Source organism: Theropithecus gelada, chromosome 19 (assembly GCF_003255815.1).
Source record: "Theropithecus gelada isolate Dixy chromosome 19, Tgel_1.0, whole genome shotgun sequence".
NCBI lineage: Eukaryota > Metazoa > Chordata > Mammalia > Primates > Cercopithecidae > Theropithecus > Theropithecus gelada.
In genome coordinates this window covers 50,268,365-50,293,162 of record NC_037687.1, presented here as the reverse complement: position 1 = coordinate 50,293,162, position 24,798 = coordinate 50,268,365, and the positions used below count along the sequence as shown (strand labels likewise).

The following is a 24,798-nucleotide window of genomic DNA, read 5'->3' as shown; positions in this document are numbered from 1 at the left end:
TTCCCTTTTCAGCTGGGAGAGGCCGGTCTCCAGCACTGGACCCACCTCACAGCCTCACCCATACCCCCCGCCAGGACAGCAGGCACCTCTTCTAGCTCCGGCCCCACAGCCCATCAGTCCTCCTCCCGCTGCTCCCCTCTCGCCTGGTCCTGGCCCAGCAGGCACTGCCCCGGCCTGAGCCAGCCCCTCTCAAGGTACCCAGGTGGAGTTCTATTTGGCAAGACAACCTGCATCTATGTGACAGGTACTAACTGCATTCCTCCTATGCACTACCCATTCTCAGCACTCTGGATGCAGGGGTGAATGAGAATAAAGTCCCGCCTGAACGAGAAGAAATTACCATCTGGCCCGTGGGGCTCACAGCCTGGGTGGGAGGCAAGCCACCAGCATGACTTGTTGATGAGCATTCCACAGAAGCCACAGCCTGCTAGGCAGCCCTGAACCCCACGAGTGGCCTCAGGAGAGGACTCTGGGTTGGGAGAGATGCTTTACAAAATTATAAACACGGGTGACTGTGGAGGGAGATGGGATGGAGACAGGGAACCACTTTGGGTGGCCAGGGCAGCCTCCCTGAGGAGGTGACAGTCTGAGGCCTGGTAGGTAGAAGCAAAGGCCTGGGGCTTTAAGAAATAGGAAGAAGCCCATTTGAGAGGACCTCTGGGAGGAGGCCAGGGAGGGCCAGGAAGGCCTCCCGGGCACTGAGGCCTGGGAATTTCCTTCTGAGTCACACAGGAGGCTCAGGTACAGTTGAGCCAGGGGTGACATAACTTGCTACTAGTGTTGGACTTGGGTGATGGGCACCAGGGTCCCCTGGACTATTCTCTTTCCTTCAGTTTGAAATTCGCCACTATAAAAAGTTTAAAATAGGTCAGGCGCGGTGGCTCATTACTGAAATCCCAGCACTTTAGGAGGTCAAGGGGAGAGGATCGCTCGAGCTCAGGGGTTCGAGACTAGCCTGGGCAACGTAGTGAGACCCTACCCCCCCCCCCCCCCCCCCCGACAGTACAAAAATACAAAAACTAGCCTGTCTTGGTGGGCTAATTCTCCTGGGGTCAGGATGATTTCTGTGCAGGCTGCAGTGAGCCGTGATTGCGCCATTGCACTCCAGCCTGGGCATCAGAGGGAGATCCCATCTCAAGAAAAAAAAAGGTTATAAAGTGCTGCTGCATTTTCATATTACGATTATTGACCACTGAGGGTGACTGTGCTGTGAGGCCCGCCGGAGGCACCAGAAGGCACAAGCCTCCCACTGCCCGTTTCCCCGCAGAGCCCCGCAGATCTCGCAGTCGCGGGCGCCCCCACCCCACCTCTGCCCAAGGCCAGGGTCGCAGTCCCAGCAGGTGACAGCAGTCGCGCTCCGCGTGGGGCAGCGGCGGGCGGAAAGGGAAGCCGGGCGGGGCCAGGGGGTCAAACAGGGGCGCCAGTCCCGCCCAGCCCCAGACCTGCCGCGCCCAGGCCCCGCCCCTCCCGCTTCCTGGGCTCCGATTGGCCGAGCCACCGTGGGGGCGTGTCCGGTGGAGCCGCCTGGGACCTGGGCGGAGCGGGTTGGGACCTGGGCGTAGCAGGCGGGGACCCTGGCGGCCGCGGTGCGAACTCGCGGGCTGGGCACCGGGCCGGCGCAGGAGGTGAGTCCCCCACAGTCCCCAGGCCGGGCTGCGGGTCGCGGGGCAGGCGCAGGAGGGGAGTCTCCCATCCCCACCCCCGGGGCAAGCGAGCTCCCTCGGGCCGCGCAGTCTTGGCGGCTCCTGGGCGGGCGGGGCGCAGTGCCGCGGACTCCAACCCGAGAAGAGGCCGTGGAAGGGCGCTCCTGGGCGGCTTGCTGGGTGAGCGCTGCAGGGAGCCTGGGGAGAGAGAGGGAGAGCGGTCAGGGGTCAGAGGGGCCGAGGCGGCGTCCTCAGGGAAACGCGCAGGTGTAAGGTGGTGGAGGCGAGGGGTTCGCGGGCCACCCGGGACTGCAGGGGTCTCAGTGCACCCGGTTGATGGTGGTGTTTCCAGGATCCTGGCCTCGTGTGGCCGCCGGGACCTCTCTTCTCGGTGCCAGTCTGCAGTCTGGAGGCCTGGATGGGACCACTGTCCCTCTGGGCAGGGGCGCGGCGGGGGGCGTTTGGGTCCCAGTTCCTCTGGAGCAGTTGAGTTTGTGAATCTTGGTGGGAGTTGTCAAGAAAAACAGGGTCGGGCACGGCTCCCATCTTAGAGAGGAAACTTGAGCAGGCCAGCAGAGAGAGGCTGCCTGAAATCTCCCTCCTTTCTCATTTCCCCAACTCTTGGCGGGCCGTTTAGGGCAGAGGTGTGGTCAGCCCCTTGGCAGGTGGGAAAGCAGAGGTTCCCAGCCGCCCTGAAAGTTGGTCTCTGCAGCCCAAGGGGAGCCCTCCTTTGGAATTTGAACACCGCTGGTATCTCCCACTCAGAGAGGGTCAGAGGCCAAGGAGGTGGAGAGGTAGCCCCCTAATGCGCTGGGATCGTCCATCTGCACAGCGTCATTCCCACTGGAGTCTGTGTGAGCTGAGATGACTCTGACTTCGGCCTGCGTTCCTGCACAGGTCAGCCCTCAGGGCTGCCAAGGCACAAGTCAGGCGGCCCTGGGCGAGCTAGGGGACCTGCCCAATCCAGCTCCCCCCCCCCAGGAAGGAAGGGGATTGGCCAGTATGGCCTGGAGGGTGGGACAGCCCAGCCAAGCTGACAGACCTGCTCGGGATGGGGTGGGCATCAGGCATTTGGAGCGCCAAGCAACACCCGCTGGACTCTGACTTCTGGAGTTCCGATTTGGTCTCTGGTTGAGTGCAGCTTTCCACAACTCATGGTTATTTTGAAGCCGGGCTTCCTGATCACTCAGCAGGGACCTTGGGCAGTGACTTTGATGTGGTGGAAGTACCTTCCCCAAGGGGGCTTTTGTGAGGATTAAGTGAAATAATGCACGTAATATGCTTAACTTTGTGCCTGGTGAGTTCTAAGTGCTCAGTCAGCGGCACTTCCAGTTTTGTTTTGCTTTGTTTTTCATTACTGGTCTCTTCCCGGAGGAGGGCCTTCCAGAAATCAGAGGGCTGGACAGAGCCGAGGGGCGGCCCTCTGGAGGGAGAGGAGGCTTGGCACCTGGTGCTGCGGTCTCAGTGCACATGGAGAAAACCTCACATCCTCACGCTGGCCTGGGAGCCTGCAGGATGGCCCCTTCCAGCACTGTGACCTCATCTGTCCCCCTTGCCCCATCCCCATCGCTCCTTACTCCACAGCCTGACTTCACCCTTTCCACCTTGAGCTGCTCCCCAGGACCGGAGCTCTGCCCCTAGATCTTTGCACAGCTGACTTCTTCAGGCTGGAGGGAGTTCACTTCCTCCCAAGGCCTTCCCTGACCTCCACCGTCCTCCCAGCCCCTGCCCTGCTGGGCGCACCAGTCTTTCTTCACAGTGTTTAGCACTGGCTCTCAGAAAAGACCCTGTGAATGTACTTCTAGTCTCACTGGAAAGAAGTGTGCATTCCTGAAGGGCCTGGTCTCCAGCTCCCGGCTGTAACCTCACAGTGTCTGGCACACAGTGGGACTCATAAATATTTGGAAAATGCAATCAGGCAGGCATGGAAGCAGGGTGGACCTGTGTGGGGCCCAGGTTCCTGCAGGGAAGGAGGAGCCCCGATCTGGAAGTCAAGGGAAAGTCCAAAGGGCTGAGCTGCCCCCAGAACTCTGATTCCGTTGGTGACCTTGGCCCTGCACATCCCTGAGCAGGTTCTCCACGTGTAAGCAGAGGCAGAGGAGTTACAGCTCTCACTCCACCCCCCGCCGCTGCCCAGCTCCTACTTTCCAGGGCTACCATATTGGGGCCCCACACATCTCTCATTTATCCAAAATGCTGTGTCCCGAGTAGGGGAGAGGACAGGACAACTCCCATCAGGACAGTGCCCTGCGTGGCCTGTTCAGCGTGCCCTGCAGTGTGTGTGTTATACATTTTACAATGTGGCGTGGTGTAGATCAGGAGTTGGCTAACCTTTTCTGTCAAGAGCTGGTAGCAAATAGTTTAGGTTTTGCCAGCCATACAGCCTCTGTCCCGCATGACTGTGTTTGAGTAAAATTGGATTTAGAAAAGCTGGCAGTGGCCCGGATTTGGTGTAGCTCTCCAGCCCCTGCTGTTGAGCACATATCACACCTGGGCTGCAACATAGAGAACCTGGCTTCATGGCTTCTGCAGCCACGCGGTGGCTCTCAGGATGTGGCTCCCAAGCCGCAGTGCTCACGTAGCACCTCCAGCCCCTGTGCAGGCAGCAGGATTGCTGAGCCTGAGAGTCCCCACCCCTCTGAACCCTCAAAGAAAGATGCAGGTCTGTTCGTTGCCTGACTCCCAGGCTTGCTGAGACTGTGCCGCGGTCACCCCTCTACCAGCAGCCCTGGGGCCAACACAGGCACTCTCTGAGTCCCAGAGGCTGCCCGGAAGCTCTGTCACCAACATCTTCCCGAGGCAGGCCAGCCCCAAATGAATAAGGACAGGACTCAGCTTTTTCCTCCCCTGTGCTAAGCAAGGGAGGTTCCCTTCCCTGGTGAGAACAATAAAAAAAAAAAAAAAAAAAAAAAAGAGGATTCCCAGTTGGGCTCAGTGGCTCATACCTGCGATCCCAGCACTTTGGGAGGCTGAGGAGGGAGGATTGCTTAAGGCCAGGAGTTCAAGACCTATCTAAGAAACACAATGAACCCTCGCCTCTACAACAAATTTAAAAATTAGCCAGGCATACTGGTGCATGCCCGTGATCCCAGCTACTCAGGAGGCTGAGGCGGGAGGCTTTCTTGAGCCCTGGAGTTTGAGGCTGCAGTTAGCCCTCATTGCACCACCACTGTACTTCAGCCTAGGCAACAAAGCAAGACAATGTCTCAGGAAAAAAAAAAAAAGCATTCCCCATCTAACTCAGGGCTGCTGTATTTGCCAAGAAAAACCTACAGACCAGGTCAAACTGGGGTGTGAAGTTGTGGTCATGTACAGAGGGTGTGCATATGGGGGCAGCCCCCAGGAGGATGTTGTCTGCCCTACCCGTTGCCCAACCTGGGACCCTCCGCAGGTTCACAAAGTGGGGGCACATGTGAGCCCCTGGCAGCCCCAGTCAGTGTGTGGGGTCAACTCTCAGCCCAGCCCCCTTCATCGCCAGCAGATGCCCCTCCTTGCCCTTCCCGGTCCACATTTTACCATCAGCAGCTGGACAGTGGCTGTAAGGGCCTAGAGGGGGTCTTCGAGTCAGGGGCGGGGGCAGAGCAGCAAGGGGGTCCCATGTGGAGTGTTCTGTGCCTCCTCCGAGGGCTGCAGAGACAGTGTTATGGGCTCTGCCCTCTGCTGGCCGGGTCTGGGTGGATTGGGCACCCCTGCCTGCGGCTCTCTTCTGCCTGGTGCTGTTCCTTCCCTTCCTCTGTGCCGTCCACTTGGCTGGCCCAGTATCCAGAGCTCAACAAGCCCCCAGGGTTGCGGGAGGGCTACCTGCTCTCTGAGCACAAAGCCCACCTGCCTCAGCTACTGAATATGGAGGCTTTGGTCTGCAGTCTCAGGACTGGGTTTGCATTCCGTTTCGCCAGCGGCCTGACTTCCCAGCACACAGGTGGGCTGGGGGCACGCGTGGCCTTGCTTCTTCGGGGCTCCTGACATCCCCTGCAGGTGCCCAGGCCCAGAAGCCATGCGGTCACCCTATCAGGCCCAGCCAGGCGTCCCATCATGAGACATGCTCAGTGGCCCCCAGCCCATGGAGCCCAGGACTCAATCCATACACTGGCCTGTAATTCTTTTCTTTTTGAAGACCTTACATTAGAAGAAGCAACACGTGTTCCCATTTCTTGAAATTGGCAGATATTTGGATTTCGTCATGTTTACTGCTGCCTTTTTCTAATCAAAAAAAAAAAAAAAAAAAGAAATCTTATAGACGAAGGTGGAATCCAATCTGAGCCCCCATTCCTGGTCACATCTAGGTCCTCTCCCCAGACTACTTACTCCTGACTGTCTCCCTCCTATCTTTTATTTTTACCATTCGAATCACTTTAAAGTGTACAGTTCAGTAGTGTTAAGTATATTCCCATTGTTGTGTAACAGATCTCCAAAACTTTTTTTTTTTTTTTCCCTGAGATGGAGTCTCACTGTAATGCCCAGGCTGGAGTGCAGTGGCATGATCTCAGTTCACTGCAACCTCTGCTTCCTAGGTCAAGTGATTCTCCTGCCTCAACCTCCCGAGTAGCTGGGACTATAGGTACGCGCCACCATCCCTGGCTAATTTTTGTATTTTTAGTAGAGACACAGTTTCACCATATTGGCCAGGCTGGTCTCGAACTCCTAACCTCAAGTGATCCACCCGCCTTGGCCTCCCAAAGTGCTGAGATTACAGGCATGAGCCACCACACCCAGCCTCTAAAACTTTTTAACCGTTTAAAACTGAAACTCCATACCCAGACAACCTCCCCATTCCCCTTCCAGCAGCCCCTGGCAACCACCATTCTATTTTTTACCTCTATGAATTTGATCAGTTTGTGTATCTCATATAAGTTATTACAGTATTTGTCCTTTCGTGATGGGCCTGGTTCACTTAGCATGATGTCCTCAGGGCTCATTCATGTTGTAGCATGCGTCAGAATTTCCTTCCTTTTCGAGGCTGAATAGTATTCCATGGTAAGTATGTTCCACATTTTGTTCATCCATTCTCCCATTGATAGATATTTGAGTTGCTTCCACCTCCTGGCTATTGTGAATGATGCTGATATGAACCTGGGAAAGCAGATATTTATTTTAGTCCCAGCTTTCAGTCTGGATATATATCCAGAAGTGGCATTGCTGGATCATATGGTAGTTCTGTTTTTAACCCTTTTTTTTTTTTTTTTTTTTTTTGAGATGGAGTCTCTCTCTGTCACCCAGGCTGGAGTGTAGTGGCTCGATCTCAGCTTACTGCAAGCTCCGCCTCCTGGGTTCACGCTGTTCTCCTGCCTCAGCCTTCCGAGTAGCTGGGACTACAGGCGGGGCCCACCACCACACCCGGCTAATTTTTTGTATTTTTAGTAGAGACGGAGTTTCACCGTGTTGGCCAGGATGATCTAGATCTCCTGACCTCATGATCCGCCCGCCTCGGCCTCCCAAAGTGCTGGGATTACAGGCGAGAGTATTTTTAACTTTTTAAGGAACTTCCGTACTGTTTTCCTTAGGGCCTGCACCAGTTCATATTCTCATCAGCAGTGTACAGGTTCCAGTTTCTCCACACCCTCACCGACACCTATTATTTTTTGTTTTGTTTTTTTTTCCCCTCTTTTTTTTTTTTGAGATGGAATCTCACTCTGTCACACAGGCTGGAGTGCAATGGCACAATCTTGGCTCACTGCAACCTCCACCTCCCGGATTCAAGCAATTCTCCTGCCTCAGCCTCCCAAGTAGCTGGGATTACAGGCATGCGCCACCACGCCCAGCTAATTTTTGTATTTTTAGTAAAGATGAGGTTTCACCATGTTGGTCAGGCTGGTCTCAAACTCCTGACTTCAGGTGATCTGCCCACCTCAGCCTCCCAAAGTGCTGGGATTACAGGCGTGAGACACTGTGCCTGGCCTTCCTGCTACCTATTTTTATTCATAGATATAGTTCTTGAGCACTTTCAGAATGTTATGTAATTCCTGCATAAGTGGTGTCACTTTACATACAACATTCTACAGGTTGTGTTTTTCCACTCCGTGTTTGTTGTTTGCCATCAGACCACATTGATCTGTATCTCTCATTGCGTGAGTAGCCCTGGGTTTTTGTGGTTTTCCCTGCTGGTAGGCATTTTGGTTGTCTCTGCTGTGTGGTCATCACTCTTTGTGGAATGCAGTTCTGGTTTTGTCAGATTGTCCATCAGCCAGGTACTCGGTGAGCAGTCATGGAGAGACGGGTCAGGTCTGTCACTGGTAATCCCCTAGGTTTGCAGTATACAGCCAAGATCAGCAACCTAAAAATAGCAGTTCTTACGTAAGGCGGTGTGGGCAGCTCTTCTCAGGACACTTGTGATCTACAGGGGCAAGTGGAACGGGACTCGAGGGCCCAGCATCTTCTTTTGTGCAATGAATCCAGCCATCACACTGGGGCCCCACTGTGGCTTTCTACTGGTGGCCAGGCTCAGAACTGCAGCTCAGTGACCCAGAAACACTATGAGTGTGATCAGCTCAGCCCCAGGCGTGCTGTGTGTATCTGAACGCATGTGTGCACGTGGTGGTGGTGGGGCCAGCTCTCACCTCTTCCTCTGCAGAGGTAAGAGCTGAGTCATGCATGGTGGGCCTTGGGACCTGCTTGGAACCATGCCAAGCTACTTATGAAGCACCTAGTATGTGCTCGGCATGGCTCCAAGAACTGTGGACACAACAGGAAGAGGCTCGTGTTCTCCCGGAGCTAAGAATTGAGTGGGGGAAGCAGAAAACACACAAGCAATGAATAGACGAGAAAACAGCAGGTCCTGTTAAATCCCGCAAAGAAAAAACAAAATAGGATTGAATCCCAGAGAAGGGGCCAGCAGACCCTTTCTACAAAGGGCCAGGTGGTAAATATTTTGGGCTTTGTCACCATGTTGTCCCTGTCACCAACACTCAACTCTCCCATTGCAGTGTGGAAGCCACCAGAGACAATAATAAATGAACATATCTGGCTGTGTCCCAATAAATCTTTACAAAAGCAGGCTGAGGGCCAGATTTGACTCTCAGACCATGCATTACCAATGCCTGTCCTGGGTGTGGGGAGAGACTGCCTGAACTGGGGCTGTGAGGGAGAACCCTTTTGAAAAGGAGACAGACGGGAACTGAGAACCCGTTGCAGGAAGGAGCCGACCCTGGGACAGCCTGTCTCAGGTGGGACGCAATGGCACCTTGCCGCCGATATGGTGGCGGAGTAGTGTGCTGAGAAGCAGGCAGGCTAGATTTGAGAGGAGGAAAAGATGATGAGATTTGCTCATGGCTTGAATGTTGGAGGTACAGGAAGGGGGAGATTCAAGGATGCATCCTAGATCTGGGTTTGAACTCTTGGGTGAATGGCAGTGTCACTGAAGGAGAGGAAGAGGCGCAGGTCTGTGGGGACTGGGTTTAGCGTTGGATGTGTTGAGTTTGAGGAGCTTGTTAGACAAGCAGGTGAATATCTATGCTGAGAGCCCTCTTAGAGCTTGGAGAGGCCAAGACCGGAGGCTTGGACTGGGGAATCTGTGGCATTTAGAGGGGGTCTTCAAGGTTGTGAGTCTGGTGGGCTGGTGCATGTGTGGACCGAGCAGGGTTGCCCAGCATGAGCTCTGAGTTAGTGCTTAGTGCTTAGGGCACTAGCAGAGGGGCCTGTGTGGCCTCACACTCCACTCAGGAGGACAGCATAGTGCGAGCTCCAGGGCCCCTGCCTCCTAGCATCGCCTCAGTTCCCCTCCTGTAAAGTGGGGATTCTGCCTCCTGGGGTCAGGTGGGAACTAAATGAGATAGTCAGGCTTGGCTGAGAAGAAGCACTCAGCACCTGTGATGGTGGTGGTGACTGCTGCACTCACTGGGTGGGTGCATGGGTTGCATGGCCTGTGATGGCTTGGTTTGGTGAATGGCAGAGTCAGGGATAGGTTGGGGGTGGAGATACCCAGGTCTCCTGGCAAGGACCGTTCTGATGTCCCGTTGAGGCCTATTCCACCCTGTTTTTCAAGGCTCCCCAGTGCAGCTGGACCTTTGCTGCCCACAGTGGTAGCCTGGTTAGTAGAACATTTTTTTTTTTTTTTTTTTTTAGGAGATAGAATCCACTCAGTCACCTAGCTAGATTGCAGTGGCGTGATCATAGCTCACTGTAGCTTCAAACTCCTGGGTTCAAGCCTCCTCCTGCCTCAGCCTTCCAAAGCGTTGGAACCACAGGCATGAATCGCTGCACCTGGCCTAAGTAGCACACTTTATCACTGCTTTCCCATCCCTTCTGGCCGCCACCTCCCCTTTACTGGGGAATCCCCCTTCCCTCCCGGTAGTTCCCTATACTCCCGTGGAAGGGCCAGCTTCTGGGGTGATGCCGCTCAGTGCTGGCAGGCCTGCGGGGTACTGTGGGTAGTCAGTGGGCTGCCTGGCGTGGTGGGTTAGTGAGTCGGGGATGGGCAGCGTGGTTCTGACACCCCCATGCCTGAGCCTGGACATACTCCCCGTCTGTCTCCCCCTGCAGCCGGCGGCTGGAGACGATGGTGGACCACTTGGCCAACACGGAGATCAACAGCCAGCGCATCGCGGCCGTGGAGAGCTGCTTCGGGGCCTCGGGGCAGCCGCTGGCGCTGCCGGGCCGAGTGCTGCTGGGCGAGGGCGTGCTGACCAAGGAGTGCCGCAAGAAGGCCAAGCCGCGCATCTTCTTCCTCTTCAACGACATCCTGGTGTATGGCAGCATCGTGCTCAACAAGCGCAAGTACCGCAGCCAGCACATCATTCCCCTGGAGGAGGTCACGCTGGAGCTGCTGCCGGAGACGCTGCAGGCCAAGAACCGCTGGATGATCAAGACGGCCAAGAAGTCCTTCGTGGTGTCGGCCGCCTCCGCCACGGAGCGCCAGGAGTGGATCAGCCACATCGAGGAGTGTGTGCGGCGGCAACTGCGGGCCACGGGCCGCCCGCCCAGCACCGAGCACGCGGCGCCCTGGATCCCCGACAAGGCCACGGACATCTGCATGCGCTGCACGCAGACGCGCTTCTCCGCCCTCACGAGGCGCCACCACTGCCGCAAGTGCGGCTTCGTGGTCTGCGCTGAGTGCTCGCGCCAGCGCTTCCTGCTCCCGCGCCTGTCCCCCAAGCCTGTGCGCGTCTGCAGCCTCTGCTACCGCGAGCTGGATGCCCAGCAGCGGCAGGAGGAGGCGGAGGAGCAGGGCGCGGGGTCCCCAGGGCAGCCGGCCCACCTGACCCGGCCCATCTGCGGAGCGTCCAGTGGAGATGATGATGACTCCGACGAGGACAAGGAGGGCAGCAGGGACGGCGATTGGCCCAGCCGCGTGGAGTTCTACGGCTCGGGCGTGGCCTGGTCTGCCTTTCACAGCTGACCCCCGGCCTGCAGAACATCTGTCCCCAAGCCAGCTCCACTGCCCACGCCCCCAAGAGGGCAGCTCCAGAAGCTGCCCAGGGCTCCGGGAGCCCACCCCATGGTGGCAGGGGCAACGGTGGGGAGTGGCTCTTTCTGGACTCCCAGTGCCTTTTTGCTGGACACTGTGTCCTTCTGACTTCACTGCAGGTAATGCCTTTCCCTTCAGGAAGCCCCAGCCAGACCTCTTGGGAACCAACGCCAACTCCCGCTCTGCAGGCTGCTGCGGCAGCTCCAGAAGGCCTCCTGAGCTGGACGACCCCAGGTCTCCAGACACCTAGGGACCAGAGCGGGTTTTGGAACATAGACGAAAGACAGCACGGGAATGTAGCCGCAAGCCACAGAACCCACCCTCACCCCGACAAGCACACCCCACTGAAGAGCCTGAATCCCAGGAGGCCTCCTGGAAGCTCAGGCCTGCCCACCCACCATGCTGGTGCCCACTGCCTGGCCGGCAAAGCCCTGCCAATCAGACATACGGGCTCCCTGAAGCCCAGCCAGAGATTGCCATGCTGTGGATGCCACCAGGCCCAGGGACTGCAGCCGCGACGCCCAGGGCAGCCGGGTGAGGACTCTGTCCTGTGTCACCTCTCTCCAGGTGTCCAGCTGTCTCGTGCCTTTTTGTCCTGTCCTCGGCTCTCCCTGCGGTCAGTGAAACCAGTGTTTTCTGTTAGGACTCAGTTGCAAGAACAGAAACCCTGCCCACACTTAATAATAAAAAAGGAAGTTTATTGATGGGTGGTTGCAAAGCCCAGGAGTGTCCTTGCTTCAGACATGGCTCTGTCCATGGTTGAAAATGTGCTAGGTGGCCAAAATCTACCACTGTCCCCCACACTGGGCGTTCTTGGGTTTATCAGCTGCCCGACGGAGACAGATGCTCATGCCGTGCCTTGGCCAGGCCTCCCCTGGACACAGGTCTGTCTGGGTGCCATGACTGTGGCCTGATGCCGGCTGCCCTATTCACTTTGGTGTGGGGGATCTCAGTGGATGGAACTGAGGAAACAAATAGCCATTTGTATGGTTCTGCCAGGCCTCGCAGGCTGAGAGCTCCCCCGTGCCGTCCTGCCTGGCCCTGGGGCTCGTGTGTGGAGAGGGAAACTGGGCCCCAGGTCCACCAGCCCTGCTCAGAGTGAGTGTGCATTGGGCCTGGGGCCAGCCTCCTGACACTTGGCCACGGAGCTGGGGATCCTTTCACAGTGTCCCACGAGTGTTTCTGCACTGCTCTTTCCCAGCGCCTTGGCCTTGGCCTTGGCCAGACTGGGGCATGGACTGGTGTTGCTGTCAGCTAGAAGTGATGACCGTGAGGCTGGGAGTCTCCTGCCCGTGCAGCACAGCATCTGAAACCCCACTGACAAGGCATCTCCCCGGCCTAGCGCCATCCTCCTGGGGCCAGTTATCGGAGGGTCACATGCAGACAAAACCCTGGAGGGTGCAGTTTGAGTGCAGATTCTGATTCAGCAGGTTGAGGCCCAGCTCCCAGGGCCTGCTGCCACCACCACCCACGGACCACCCTTGAGGTGACAAGGCCTGCTGGTGGCCTGTGGGCACCCTGCAAGGGAGGCAGGAGGGGTCAGTATTTTTTTTTTTTTTTTTTTTTTGAGACAGAGTCTCGCTCTGTTGCCCAGGCTGGAGTGCTGTAACGCGACCTCGGCTCACTGCAACCTTCGCCTCCCAAGTTCAAGTGATTCTCCTGCCTCACCCTCCCAAGTAGCTGGGATTACAGGCGTGTGCCACCACACCTGGCTAATTTTTGTATTTTTAGTAGAGATGAGGTTTCACCATGTTGGCCAGGCTGGTCTTGAACTCCTGACCTCAGGTGATTTACCCACCTCGGCCTCCCAAAGTGCTAGGATGACAGGCATGAGCCACCACGCCTGGCTGAGGGGTCGGTATTGAAGCACCTTCGACCTGCTTCAATACCGAAAGTATTTGGCAGAGTAACCAGTGTGGGAGGCCCAGTGGCCTTCCAGGAAGGACCTATTTGTTTACAGTCCCTTTCTGTCCCTTGGCCTGTCTGAACCACGCAAACTGGTTCAGGCTGGTTCTGCCTGGGCAGAGGGCACAGAGTGAGACAGGTCACGGGGCTGGGGATGACTTCCTGGACAGATCTAGTGCCCTCTCCAAAACCTAGGCGGGGCAGCCACGTCCCTGCACCCTGGCACTGAAGCCAGACCAGGGTGTGCTGGCTGCTGCCGCTGGCCTCCCTTCACAGACCACTCCCCTGCCCGGAAACCTTCTGAGCCTAAAAGGCAGCATTCACTAGGATGGGAGAGGGGACCACGTGCAGCTGAGCCTGGCCACCACCAGCCTCCTCTACAGCTTCCTGCCAAAGGGGTCCGTGCACAGGACCCCAGGCTGACTGAGTGCAGTGTCGTCCTCTCCAGGGCATGGTGGGCAGCGCCCTGGGGTCTGGGGCTGACTAGGTGATTCTCAGCCCTCAGCCCAGGACTCAGGTCTGTGTCCCTCTCCCCTGCAGGGCTGGGACAGAGCTGCTACTGCCCTGAGTCCCAAGGTGTTAGGGCCTATAAGGACCCAAGGCTTGGGGTGGCCCAGGACCTTCGCAGAGCTCTCACACATGCAGCCTTGCTCCTGCAAGGCTGGGGACACAGCTGGGAGTGAGATGAACAAGGCCCGCACAGCATGGTGGGGAGACACAGGCGCAGAAGCCGGGTTGGAAGGTGCTGTGATGGGGGCAGACTGAGAATGAGTGAGTGACACCTGCCGGATGGGGAGAGGACATTGCAGAAGAGGTAACAGGCAGTACAAAGGCAGGAAAGGAACCCCTGCGACCTGAGCAGCGTGGCTGGAGCTGAGCCCCCAGAGGCGCAGGGCAGCCACCCCGGGTGCCCCGGAGCTACGGGAACCTTCAGCACGCAGCAAGGCTGCTCTGGGCTTTTGAGAGCTTGCCCTGACTGCTGTGTGTGGGTAGCTGGTATGGGGAGGGGGGGTCAGGCAGCCATGGAGGCTGGCAGCTGTCCGCTTCCCTGGGATCCCCAAGGGCGGACCTGGGCTTCACTAAGGTCACATCTGCCTCCGATTCTGCCTCTGGCTGTGGACTGGAAGCCTTAGCTGCCCTCCTTCCCATCCTCAGCTCCTTCCAAGGGGCAGGCCCCTCCCCTGTTCTGCTGGGATGTTTTGTTTGTTTTTTTGAGACAGAGTCTTGCTCTGTTGCCCAGGCTTGGAGTACAGTGACACAATCATGGCTCACTGCAGCCTCGACCTCCCAGGCTCAAGCCATCCTCCCACCTCAGCCTCCCAAGTAGCTGGGACCACAGGCACACACCATGGCACCCAGCTAATTTCTTATTTATGTATTTATTTAAAGAGACAGGATTTCCCTATGTTGCCAGGCTAGTCTCGAACTTTTGGGCTCAAGCAATCCTCCCACTTCAGCCTCCCAAAGTGCTGGGATTATAGGCGGCAATCACCGCACCCAGCTTATGCTGAGACGTTCTACAGGCACTGAGTCTCAGCTTCCAAGCTGACAGCAGAGGGGGCGCCAGGAAGCAGAACGCCCCCCCAGACTGCATGGTGCTTGGGGCTGGTGTGAGTTTGAATGAATCAGGGCCCCTGGCCACTGAGGCACAGAGGGCAGTATGCTGGGAGACAGCAGAGTCACCCAAAATGGAAGATGCGGGCCTGGCCTGTGGGCCCAGGAAGGGAAGGCGCTGCCCTGGAGGCCCTGTCTCCAACTCCTAACAGGTTTATTTTCCACCAGAGATGGCTCAGGTCGACAGGTGAAGCTAGGCTGGCTGCCTAGGCAGTTCCCAGAGAGGGCCCTGCCTTAAGGAGCAGGCACGGAAGGCCGGCCTGTAGAGCTCATGACCATCTCCCCTGCTTTGCCACGGTGCTGTTGCCAGTCCCCTTCTTGGGTGGGGAAGCTCCTTAGAGGCTCTGGGAGTTGTCCTCAGTCCCAGCCATGCAGCTGAGCTTTGCTCACGGCCTGCACTCCGCCCCCATGCCTGGGAAGGTCAGGAGGCCTCTGGCCAGGGCCTCTGCTGTTTGCAGATGCTCCGTTTCCCCAGAGCTGAGCCTGAGGTCTGGCAGGAGTATGGGGCTGCTGGGCCAGGGTCCAGCCTCACGCACCTGCCTGGGGCTTTGCTTGCAAGGCCTGGCAAGGACATGGGAACCAACTGTCCTGCCAGCCGAGTGTTGCTGTCCACCTCTCAAATCTTCCTCCCAGCTGTGCCTGGACTCCATGTCCCTGCCAGAAGCCGGTCCTTCATACAGGCAGCATGGGATTCCTGGGAGGTGCCTGCCTCATCCCCTGCCTCTTCCTAGGAGATGCAGAGGGGTGAGGAGAGGGTTCCAGAACAGGCCCATGCATTTGAGGGGGCATCAGAACCCCACCACCCCACCCACAGGGGCAGGACCAGAACTGCTCTTGCAGGAATCAGCCCAGAGCAGAGCAGCTTGAGATGGCAAGTACAGTCACAGCTGTGACCCCAGGGCTCTTTGGCACTGATGACAGCTCCTTTATTTATTTATTTATTTATTTATTTATTTATTTATTTTTATTTATTTATTTTTTTTTTTTGAGACAGAGTCTTGCTCTTGTCGCCAGGCTGGAGTACAGTGGCGTGATCTTGGCTCACTGTAACCTCTGCCTCCCAGGTTCTAAGCGATTCTTCTGCCTCAGGCTCCCAAGTAGCTGGGATTACAGGCGCGCGCCACCACGCCCGGCTAATTTTTTGTATTTTTAGTAGAGACGGGGTTTCACCATGTTGGCCAGGCTGGTTTCGAACTCCTGACCTCAGGTGATCCACCCACCTCAGCCTCCCAAAGTGCTGGGATGACAGGCGTGAACCACTGCACCCAGCCAGCTCTCCCTTTGGCTGCAGACACTAAGGCGACTTTCACAAAGGTCAAGTAGACCCTCCCTGTGAGCTTTGGTGGTTGGGATTTTTCGGTGCCAAGTTTTCTTAAAGACGGGCCCACCAGCATGTATGCTGGTAACATTGGAGTGTTGTCTGCCAGAGGCCAGGGAGCCAGGCGAGGGGTTCACAGGACCCCCAGAATTTTGTCCCTCCTTTATGATGGTGGGGTGCAGGTGCTGATGGTGACAGCAGCTACCACTTACTGAGGCCCATCTGTGTGCTGGTTCCAAGGAGGCAGAGACAGGTCACATGAGGCCATCCTAAGGCTAAAGGAGATGTGTCATGAGCCCTGAGAGAGAGATAGACAAAGCCAGAGAAAGGAACTCCCAGGACAGCTAGGTGGGCTTCCTGGAGGAGGCTGTGTTTCGTTGAACCTCAGAGGATGGTAGGACTTTATCAGAGGATTGTAGTCTCCACGAGGACTGGGACTCTGGGCCTTTTTGGTAACTGTCTTTTCCTGTCCTTGGCACGAAACATTTGTTGAATGAATGAGTCAGGTAGAAAATGGGGCTGGGGGCATCAGGGTAGAGAGGATGATAATGAAAGGAACTGAGCTTCACCCTGGAGCCTCCAGGCCAGGCTGTGGAGAGGAACCGGTGTTTCTGGTGTATTTCTACAGGAGCAGGGCCAGCAGGAGGGCTCAGCCTGCCCCAGGGTTTGGGGAACAGTCCCCCTCCCAAATGCTAAATGTGAGTGGCCTTCTCAGGTGGGGACAGGAATGCCCACCCCACCCTACCCAAGTAGCGCTTTCTGGAGCCAGGTCTGACTTGATCACAGGCCGGGCTCCAGGCTTCCGAGGGGCTCTCGTCTGGACTGGCACCAGACGGTTTCCGCCGGCCTGGCCACTTCCCTGCCCAGCCTGTTCTTTGAACAAGGCCAGAAAGAGGCCTAGGGGAAGGCAGAGCCACTCTTGGGCTCAGCCCCTGGGATGGGGCCTGGAGGTACCACGAAGGTTGACCCAGTTCCCCGCCAGGATCTGCTGCCACCCGGGCCACTCGCGCAAACCAAGGCAACCACTTCCGCTGGGGCCGTCTCTGAGGAGACGTGCAGGAAGTGAGCCTCCTGGGGCTGGGGGCAGGGGAGAGGCCGCCTTCTAACACCTCACGCCCACAGGCCTAGGGCTGCCCCTAAGCCCTTGCTGGCTGGGAGAAGGGGGGTCCTCTGCCTCTGTCTGCATCTAGGCTCTTCACCTGGAAGGCGCCCATGCCATCCATGCCCATGTTGTGCCCCTGCTCTCAGCAGACTTGATGGAACCAGTGCCCAGGAGCAGAACCTCGGGCCATGCAGGGGCCCAGAGTGGGCAGGGGAGGGGTCTGCCTCGCTGGCCCAGCAGATCTGGGCTCTGGCCTGTCCTGGGCTGCTTGCTGACCCCACACCCATTTTCCCAGCTCTGCCTGTGAACTTTGGCCCGACCCTCCCTGTGAACCTGGCACAGATGCCACCTCCTCTCTGAAGCCTTCCTGGCTTGTCCCAGGTAGTGTGGATCGCCCATCTGTGCCCCCAGAGGCCCGGTGGCCCCTGCTCCAGCTCTCCCACCTCCACTTTTCACAAGGAGCCTCAGGCAGCCCATGCCCCCCAAACCTAGTCTTGGCATCTGAACTCCTTGAAAGCGCAGGTGTTTCTCATTTGTTTTTGGCCTCCGTGGCCCCCAGCCCATGGTCCTGCACCCCTGGACATTGCACAGATGCTTCCCTTGCAAGGAGAAATTATCACCTCCCCTAGCTCCTGCAGGACACTGGGAAGATGTCACAGGGGTCTCAAAGCCCATGTGTCCCAAACTGACACCATTGGCTTTGCCCAACCTGCTTGTCCTGCCTCTGCCAACACCTACACCCGGGCATCCCAGCCAGACCCTAAGGTGTCTCTAGACCATTACTTGCCTCTTCCACCTCCTCCCACACGCCTTCCAGGGCCCCAGGCCCAGAATGGAGGCATCTGTGGTACATTCAGGCACCTGAAGGAGTAGCCCTGCAGGAGTAGCTCAGGTGAGGCCACAGAGGCAGGTGTGGGCCAGTGTAGAAGGGAGGAACAGGGAGCGACCCCAGGGAGACTCCAGCCTCCTCCCCATCATCCCCTTTGGCATCAGGGCTGGAAACTGGGCCCAGAGGGAGGGTGCGCCCTGCACTTGTGTATCAGGATCGGGGCAGGAGCAGAGCTGCGGCCAGCTGTGTGGCCTCTGGCCTCCCAAGCCCCCTCTTCTGCTGGCTTCCATCACCACCACCAAGTCCAGCTCCGACTGGAATGTTCCAGTGCTCAGAGCAGAGCAGCAGGCAGGGAAGGAATGGGGGTGTGGGCAGGCAGAGCCAGACATTTCTGGGCAACAACAAGGGGAAATTTCAATCCTTGGAACATCAGCTGAGGGTTTCTGCCAGACATTCTGACCCTGAAACACAGGCTTTCTGGAGAAGAGGGCCTGCCTACTGTGGTCCTGGGCTGGGAGGGAGAGAGCCTGGGGCCTGGGGCTGGTCATCTGGGCTGCCCAGAAGCGCCCCAAGGCGGTCCCCGTCTCCCGCAGCAGCACAGCTATGCCCATCGTGCTTCCTCTAGCTGCCCACGGCAGCATACAGGCTATGGGGACCTGGAGTCCAGGATGCTGGAGCAGCACACTGGGATACTTCGTGCAGTTTGCAAATTACCAACACCCTTAAAATACCAAAATACCTTTGGATTTCAGCAGCCACCAGACCTCCTGGGGGCCCCCTCCAGGAAGCAGAGGCCTTTGAACCTTGCCTGCCCTGGCCATAACCACTTGCTGGCACAACCCAACCCCTGAGGGTTCCTTTCCCCCACGCCAGAGCTGGAGTTGGTTCAGAGAGAGCGAGAGTCAAAGCAGAACTGCTCAGCAAGTTGTTGGGGTGGGGGAAGGGTTGGGCTTCTGACAAGACCATTTTGTGGGGGCCGGGGGGTGCTGGTCATACACCCTGGGGCAGGCCACAGGCTCCCCAAGCCCCCTCTATTCTGCGTTCATGCTGTTTCTGCACCTTGAAACCCGGCGCACTCACAGCTCCATGCCCACGTGTGGCTGGGAGCGAGCTCCCAGGGTGGTGGCTGCCAGTGGCACAGCACTTCTCCACCCGGAGCCTCCTCTTCCTCACCTTCCGCTGCAAAGCCTGATACAGCTGACCACCCCCCCACCCCGCACCCACATCCTGGCTCTAGAGATGGGCACAGGACCGTGGTCTAGGCAGCCAGCACACCCATCCCCCGACGATGGTCTTTGAGGGTCAAAAGCCTCTACTCCCGCTGTGCAGAGGGAGGGGTGTTCCCTGGGGCCACACCAGCAGGTGAGTCACGGTGCGGGGCGCTCAGGAAAGTCCAGGGAAAGGGATGGCGGTGAGGATCTCGGGGTCTAGATTCACTCCCAGAATGAGCCTGTCCACAGGCAGGTGTAGTTGGGGAGCACTGTCGGGTTTTAAATCAGTTACAGAGAAATCCACCCAGCAATGAGCAACTCCAAAATGTGAAGGCGAGCATTCAGTAGCACAATGGACACAGTGACTGGCGCCTTTGTGCAAACCCAAAACAATGGACTCTCACTCAGCAGGTCTCCCCCGCACGGCTGAGGCTGATGATCACATGAGTCAAAGCTGGAGGAGGCAACAGAATTCAGAGGCAAACCTCAACTCAGGGGACACTGACGCGGAAGGACCCAGAGGCTTCCAGGGCTTACTCTATTAAAGCGCCTGTGTGCCTACTACTAGGTCCAAGGTATTTCTGCATATTGGTGTCCTCTCCAAAGGTCAAGGAGCAAGCAGTTAGGGAAATCAGTAAGTCCTCAAAGAGGTACTGGGAGAAATTAGCATGGGGGCCGGACAAACAGTTCAGAGCCGGGTGGGGGCGGGGGGACAGCCAGCCATGTGGCGATGGGTCATCGCTGCCTTGGGACTTTTGTTTTCTTTTCTTTTTGTTTTGTTTTGTTTTGAGACAGAGTCTCGCTCGGTCACCCAGGCTGGAGTACAGTGGTATGATCACAGCTCACTGCAGCCTCGACCTCCTGGGCTCAGGTGATCCTCCCAAGTAGCTGGGACTACAGGTGTGCGCCACTGTGCCTGGCTAACTTTTTAATTTTTGGAAAGCTGGGGTCTTGCTCTTGCCCAGACTGGCTTCAAACCATCCTCCCACCTCAGCCTCCCAACATGTTGGCATTACAGCCTTTTCTTTCTTTTTTAAATTGAGGTAAAACCTATATCCAGTAAAGTGCACAGATCTTAAGTGTGCACCTCAGTGAGATTTTGCACAAACACGTAAGTGTGTAAGGCACCATCTAGATCTCCAGCAGCCCCAGAAGGCTCCCTCTAGCCCCTCCCCATGGTACCTGCCTCCAAGGGTTACTTGGTGTTCTGATTTGTATCAGGAGTTTTTCCTGGTGTTTTGTTGTGGTTTGTTTTGTTTTGTTTAGAGACAAGGTCTTATCACCCAGGCTGGAGTGCAGTGGTGCAGTCTTGGCTCACTGTAGCCTCCCAGGCTCAAGGGATCCTCTCTACTCCCCCTGAGTAGCTGGGACTACAGGCATGTGCTACTATGCCTGGCTAACTTTTTTTCTAAAGATGAGATTTCAATTTGTTGTTCAGGCTAGTCTCAAATTTCTGGCCTCAAGTTATCCTCCTGCCTTGGCCTCCCAAAGTGCTGGGATTACGGGTGTGAACCACCATGCCTGGCCCTGTTTTTTTGTTTACTTGTCTGGTTGGTTGTTGTTGTTTGTTTTGTTTTATTGTTTTGTTTTTGAGATGAAGTTTCACTCTTGTTGCCGAGGCTGGAGTGCAATGGCGCTATCTTGGCTCATCACAACCTCCGCCTCCCAGGTTCAAGCAATTCTCCTGCGTCAGCCTCCTGAGTTCATGCCCGGCTAATTTTGTATTTTCAGTAGAGACCGGGTTTCTGTTGATCAGGCTGGTCTCGAACTTCCAACCTTAGGTGATCCACCTGCTTTGGCCTCCCAAAGTGCTGGGATTACAGGCATGAGCCACCACGACCAGCAACCTGGCCCTGTGTTTTAAAAACATCATATAAATAGAATCACACTGTGTGCATTGTGCTGTCTTCTTCTTCTTCTTCTTTTTTTTTTTTTTTTTGAGGTGGGGTTTTGCTTTTGTTGCCCAGGTTGGAGTGCAATCTCGGCTCACTGCAACCTCTGCCTCCCGGTTCAAGCGATTCTCCTGCCTTAGCCTCCCAAGTAGCTGGGACTACAGGCGCGTGCCACCACACCTGGCTAATTTTTGTATTTTCAGTAGAGACGGGGTTTCCCCATGTTGGCCAGGCTGGTCTCGAACTCCTGACCTCATGTGATCCACCCACCTTGGCCTCCCAAAGTGCTGGGATTACAGGCGTGAGCCACTGTGCCCAGCTATGCTGACTTCTTTTACTCAAACTTATGCCTATGAGATTCCTCCATATTGTTGTGGGCGTCTGTCATCGGTTCTTTTTTATCGTGGTAAAGTATCCCGTTTTATGAACCTTCCACAGTTTCTTACCCACACACTGTTGATGGACATCCAGGTGGTTTCCAGTTTGGGGTTGTCAAGAATAAAGCTGCTACAGGCATTTCTGTAGATGTCTTTTGGTGGGCAGAAACACTAGGTACATAACTAGAAGTGGAACTGGCCAACGGGGTATATGCGTATTTGATTGAGTAGAGGCTGCAAGTCTTCTGCGGTAGTTACAGGAATCTACACTCCACCGGTGTGTATGAGGGTTCCAGTTGCTCCACACCCTCAACAGCACTTGGTGCTATCCGTCCTTCCACTGTGGTCATTCTGGTGGCTTACTTGGAATACAGGTCTCAGACACTGTCCTGGAATCAGAGCTCGCCTCACCAGTTTCGTGAGGTCGGTCTGGGGCCGGGGGAGGCAGATGTTCCTCCAGCACTCAGGCAGAGCGGGTGCCTGAGACTGACATCGTGTGGGTGTTAGGCCCAGGTCCAAACCAAAGAGGCAGTCAGCATATTTACGGCATGCACAGGTTAGCATTGATGCAAAAAAATGAGAGAGGAGAAAACTGCCTGCCAGCTTTTAAATATTTTATTTATTCATTCAACAAATATTTGAGTACCTACAAGCACTGGGGCTACAACTGTGAATAAGACAAAAATCTCTCCCCTCTGGGAGTCCACTCCAGTGAAGGGAGACAGACAGTAACTACAACTGAAAGTGTGTTAGAGTGGCCGGGCGCGGTGGCTCACGCCTGTAATCCCAGCACTCTGGGAGGCAGAGGTGGGTGGATCACAAGGTCACGAGTTTGAGACCAGCCTGACCAACATGGTGAAACTGTCTCTACTAAAAATACAAAAATTAGTTGGGTGTGGTGGTGCATGTCTGTGAGCCACCACACCGGGCAGGAACTTTGTTTTTTAATGACAAGGTGGAGATTCCTACTGGATATGGAGACGCTGAGTGGGCCAGAGAAAAGTCCAGGCTGCCAAACACATTTGGGAGTCACCAGTGAGTAGGCAAATCAGGGGCTGGGTGAGTGTGGCTAGGAAGAGAAGGCTCCAAGAAATGAGCCCTGGGACACCCCAGGGTCTGAAGGTCAGGCATCGGAGGTGGGAGCAGCAGAGGAGACGGAGAAGGAGCAGCCAGTCCTGCTGCAAGGGGAAGGCTGGGAGAGCCTGGGGCCAGAGGCGCAGCCAGGAGGGAGGGGCCAAGGAAGGGAAGGACTGGAAACTGACCTCGGGCTTAGGAACATGGAGGTCAGTGGTGCCCTTGAAGGATCTTGGTCGGGTGGTTGGAGCAGATGCCTGTGGGAAAGGAACGAGAGGATGGAAGAGACAGATTAGCAGCAGCGAGCACAGAAACTCACTGGAGGAATTCCGATGCAAACGGAGAGGGAAGTGGTGCCAAAGCGAGTTTGGGGTTTTTAAAAAATGGCATTTTTGAGATATTGTTCACATCCCATAAAATCCGCCCCCTCTTTGGAATATCCAACTCAGTGGTTTTTAGTAGTCACAAGATTGTGCAGCCATCACCACTATCGAATTTCAGAACATTTTCATCACCCCACAGAGAAACCCTACACCTATGACGAGTCACTCCCTGTTCCTCCCACCTCCCAGCCCCTGGCAACCGCGAACCTACTCTCCACCTCTGTGGATTTGCCTTTTCCACACATTTCACGTAAATGGAATTATATAATACATGGTCTTCTGTGACTAGTCTCTTTCACTCTGTGTGTGTGTGTGTGTGTGTGTGTGTGTGTGTAGTTTTTTTTTTTTAACGGAGTCTCACTCTGTCACCCAGGCTGGAGTACAGTGGCATGATCTCGGCTCACTGCAACCTCCACCTCCTGGGTTAAAGTGATTCTTCTGCCTCAGCCTCCCGAGGAGCTGGGATTACAGGCATGTGTCACCATGCCCAGCTAATTTTTGTATTTTTAGTAGAGACAGAGTTTCACCGTGTTGTCCAGGCTGGTCTCGAACTCCTGACCTCAAATGATTCATCCGCCTTGGCCTCCCAAAGTGCTGGGGTAACAGGCGTGAGCTACCGCGCCTTGCCTCAGTATAATATTCAGGATTCATCCATGTTTAGTGTGGATCAGTATGTAATTCCTTTTTATGGCTGAGTAATAACCCATCATATGTTATACACATTTTGTTATTATTCATCAGATGATGGACATTTAGGTTGTAACGCTTTTTGGCTGTTGTGAGTAATGTTGCTGGTGAACACTTGTGTGTGTGTGTTTTTGTCTGGACATATGTTTTTCACTCTCTTGGGTATATGCCTAAGAGTGGAATTGCTGGGTCATGTGATCACTCTGTTTAACGTTTTGAGGAGCTGCCAAACTGTTTTCCAAAGCAGCTACATCATTTTACGTTCCCAACAGCAACATACAAAGGTTCTGATTTCTTCCCAACTTCATCAATACTTGTTATTCTCTTTATTTTAACCATCCTACTAGGGAAGAAGTGGTATATTGTTGTGGTTTTGATGGCTGATGGCGTTGAGCCTCTTCTCATGTGCTTAGTGTCCACTTTTAAATTAGGACATTTGCCTCTTTTTTTGTAGTGATGGTGTCTCATTATGTTGCCCAGTCTGGTCTCAAACTCCTGGGCTCAAGCAATCTTCCTCCCTCTGCCACCCAAAATACTGGGATTATAGACATGAGCCACCAAGCCCAGCCACATTTGTCTTTTTATTGCTGAGTTGTAAGCATTCTTTACATATTCTAGATACTAGTTCCTCATCAGATACATGATTTGCAGTTATTTTCTCCCATTCCATGGTTTGTTTTTTTCACTTTCTGGATAGTGCCTGATGCACATAAGTTTTCAATTTTTGATGAAATCCCATTAACCTATTTTTTAGTTTGCCACTTGTGTTTTTATGTCATATCTAAGAAGCCATTGCCTAATCCAAGGTCATAAAGAGTTATTCCTAAGTTTTCATCTAAGAGTCTTATAGTTCTTACATTTAGGTCTGTTTAGACTTAATGTTGTTGTTTTGTTTTGTTTTTCTAACAGAAAAAAAAAAGGAGAATTGCTGGATTCAAACAATCCTCTCGCCTCAGCCACTCAGGTTGCTGGGACTACAGATGCATGCCACCACACCTGGCTAATTTTTCTATTTTTTTGTAGAATCAGGGTCTCACTATATTGCCCAGGCTGGTCTTGAACTCTTGGCCTCAAGTGATCCTCCCAACTTGGGGTCCCAAAATGCTGGGATTACAGGTGTCAGCCACTACAACTGGCTTTGACATAATTTTTTTATATAGTATAAGGTAGGCGGTAGACTTCATTATTTTGCATGCAGTCACGCAGTAGTCCTAGCAGTACTGGTTGAAAAAACAATTATTCCCCAACAAAAGTGTCCTAACACTCGTTGACATTTTGGTTGTTTTTAATATTGGAGAACGAATGTGCATGTTCATGCTGTTGAACCTGTGGAGCCTGTGGAGAGGGGGAATCGGTGACATAG

General features: G+C 55.1%; 1 protein-coding gene across 3 annotated transcripts; it reads left to right on the top strand.

Annotated features, from left to right (window-relative positions):
• Positions 1-1,545: 1,545 nt before the first annotated feature.
• PLEKHF1 (pleckstrin homology and FYVE domain containing 1) lies at positions 1,546-11,761 on the top strand. 3 transcript variants are annotated; one of them, XM_025369271.1, is made up of 2 exons: positions 1,546-1,625; positions 10,119-11,761. In XM_025369271.1, the coding sequence occupies exon 2, from the start codon at positions 10,135-10,137 to the stop codon at positions 10,972-10,974; it is 840 nt and encodes a 279-aa protein (XP_025225056.1). In that variant the 5' UTR covers positions 1,546-1,625; positions 10,119-10,134; the 3' UTR covers positions 10,975-11,761. The 3 variants fall into 3 exon arrangements, with proteins under 3 accessions (XP_025225056.1, XP_025225057.1, XP_025225058.1); XM_025369272.1 differs by having other exon boundaries at positions 1,590-1,926; XM_025369273.1 differs by lacking the exon at positions 1,546-1,625 and adding an exon at positions 1,627-1,912.
• The last annotated feature ends 13,037 nt before the right edge of the window (positions 11,762-24,798 follow it).

Coding starts and splice junctions, on each gene's coding strand:
- PLEKHF1 (XM_025369271.1), top strand. CDS start 10,135: ATGGTGGACCACTTGGCCAACACGGAGATCAACAGCCAGCGCATCGCG.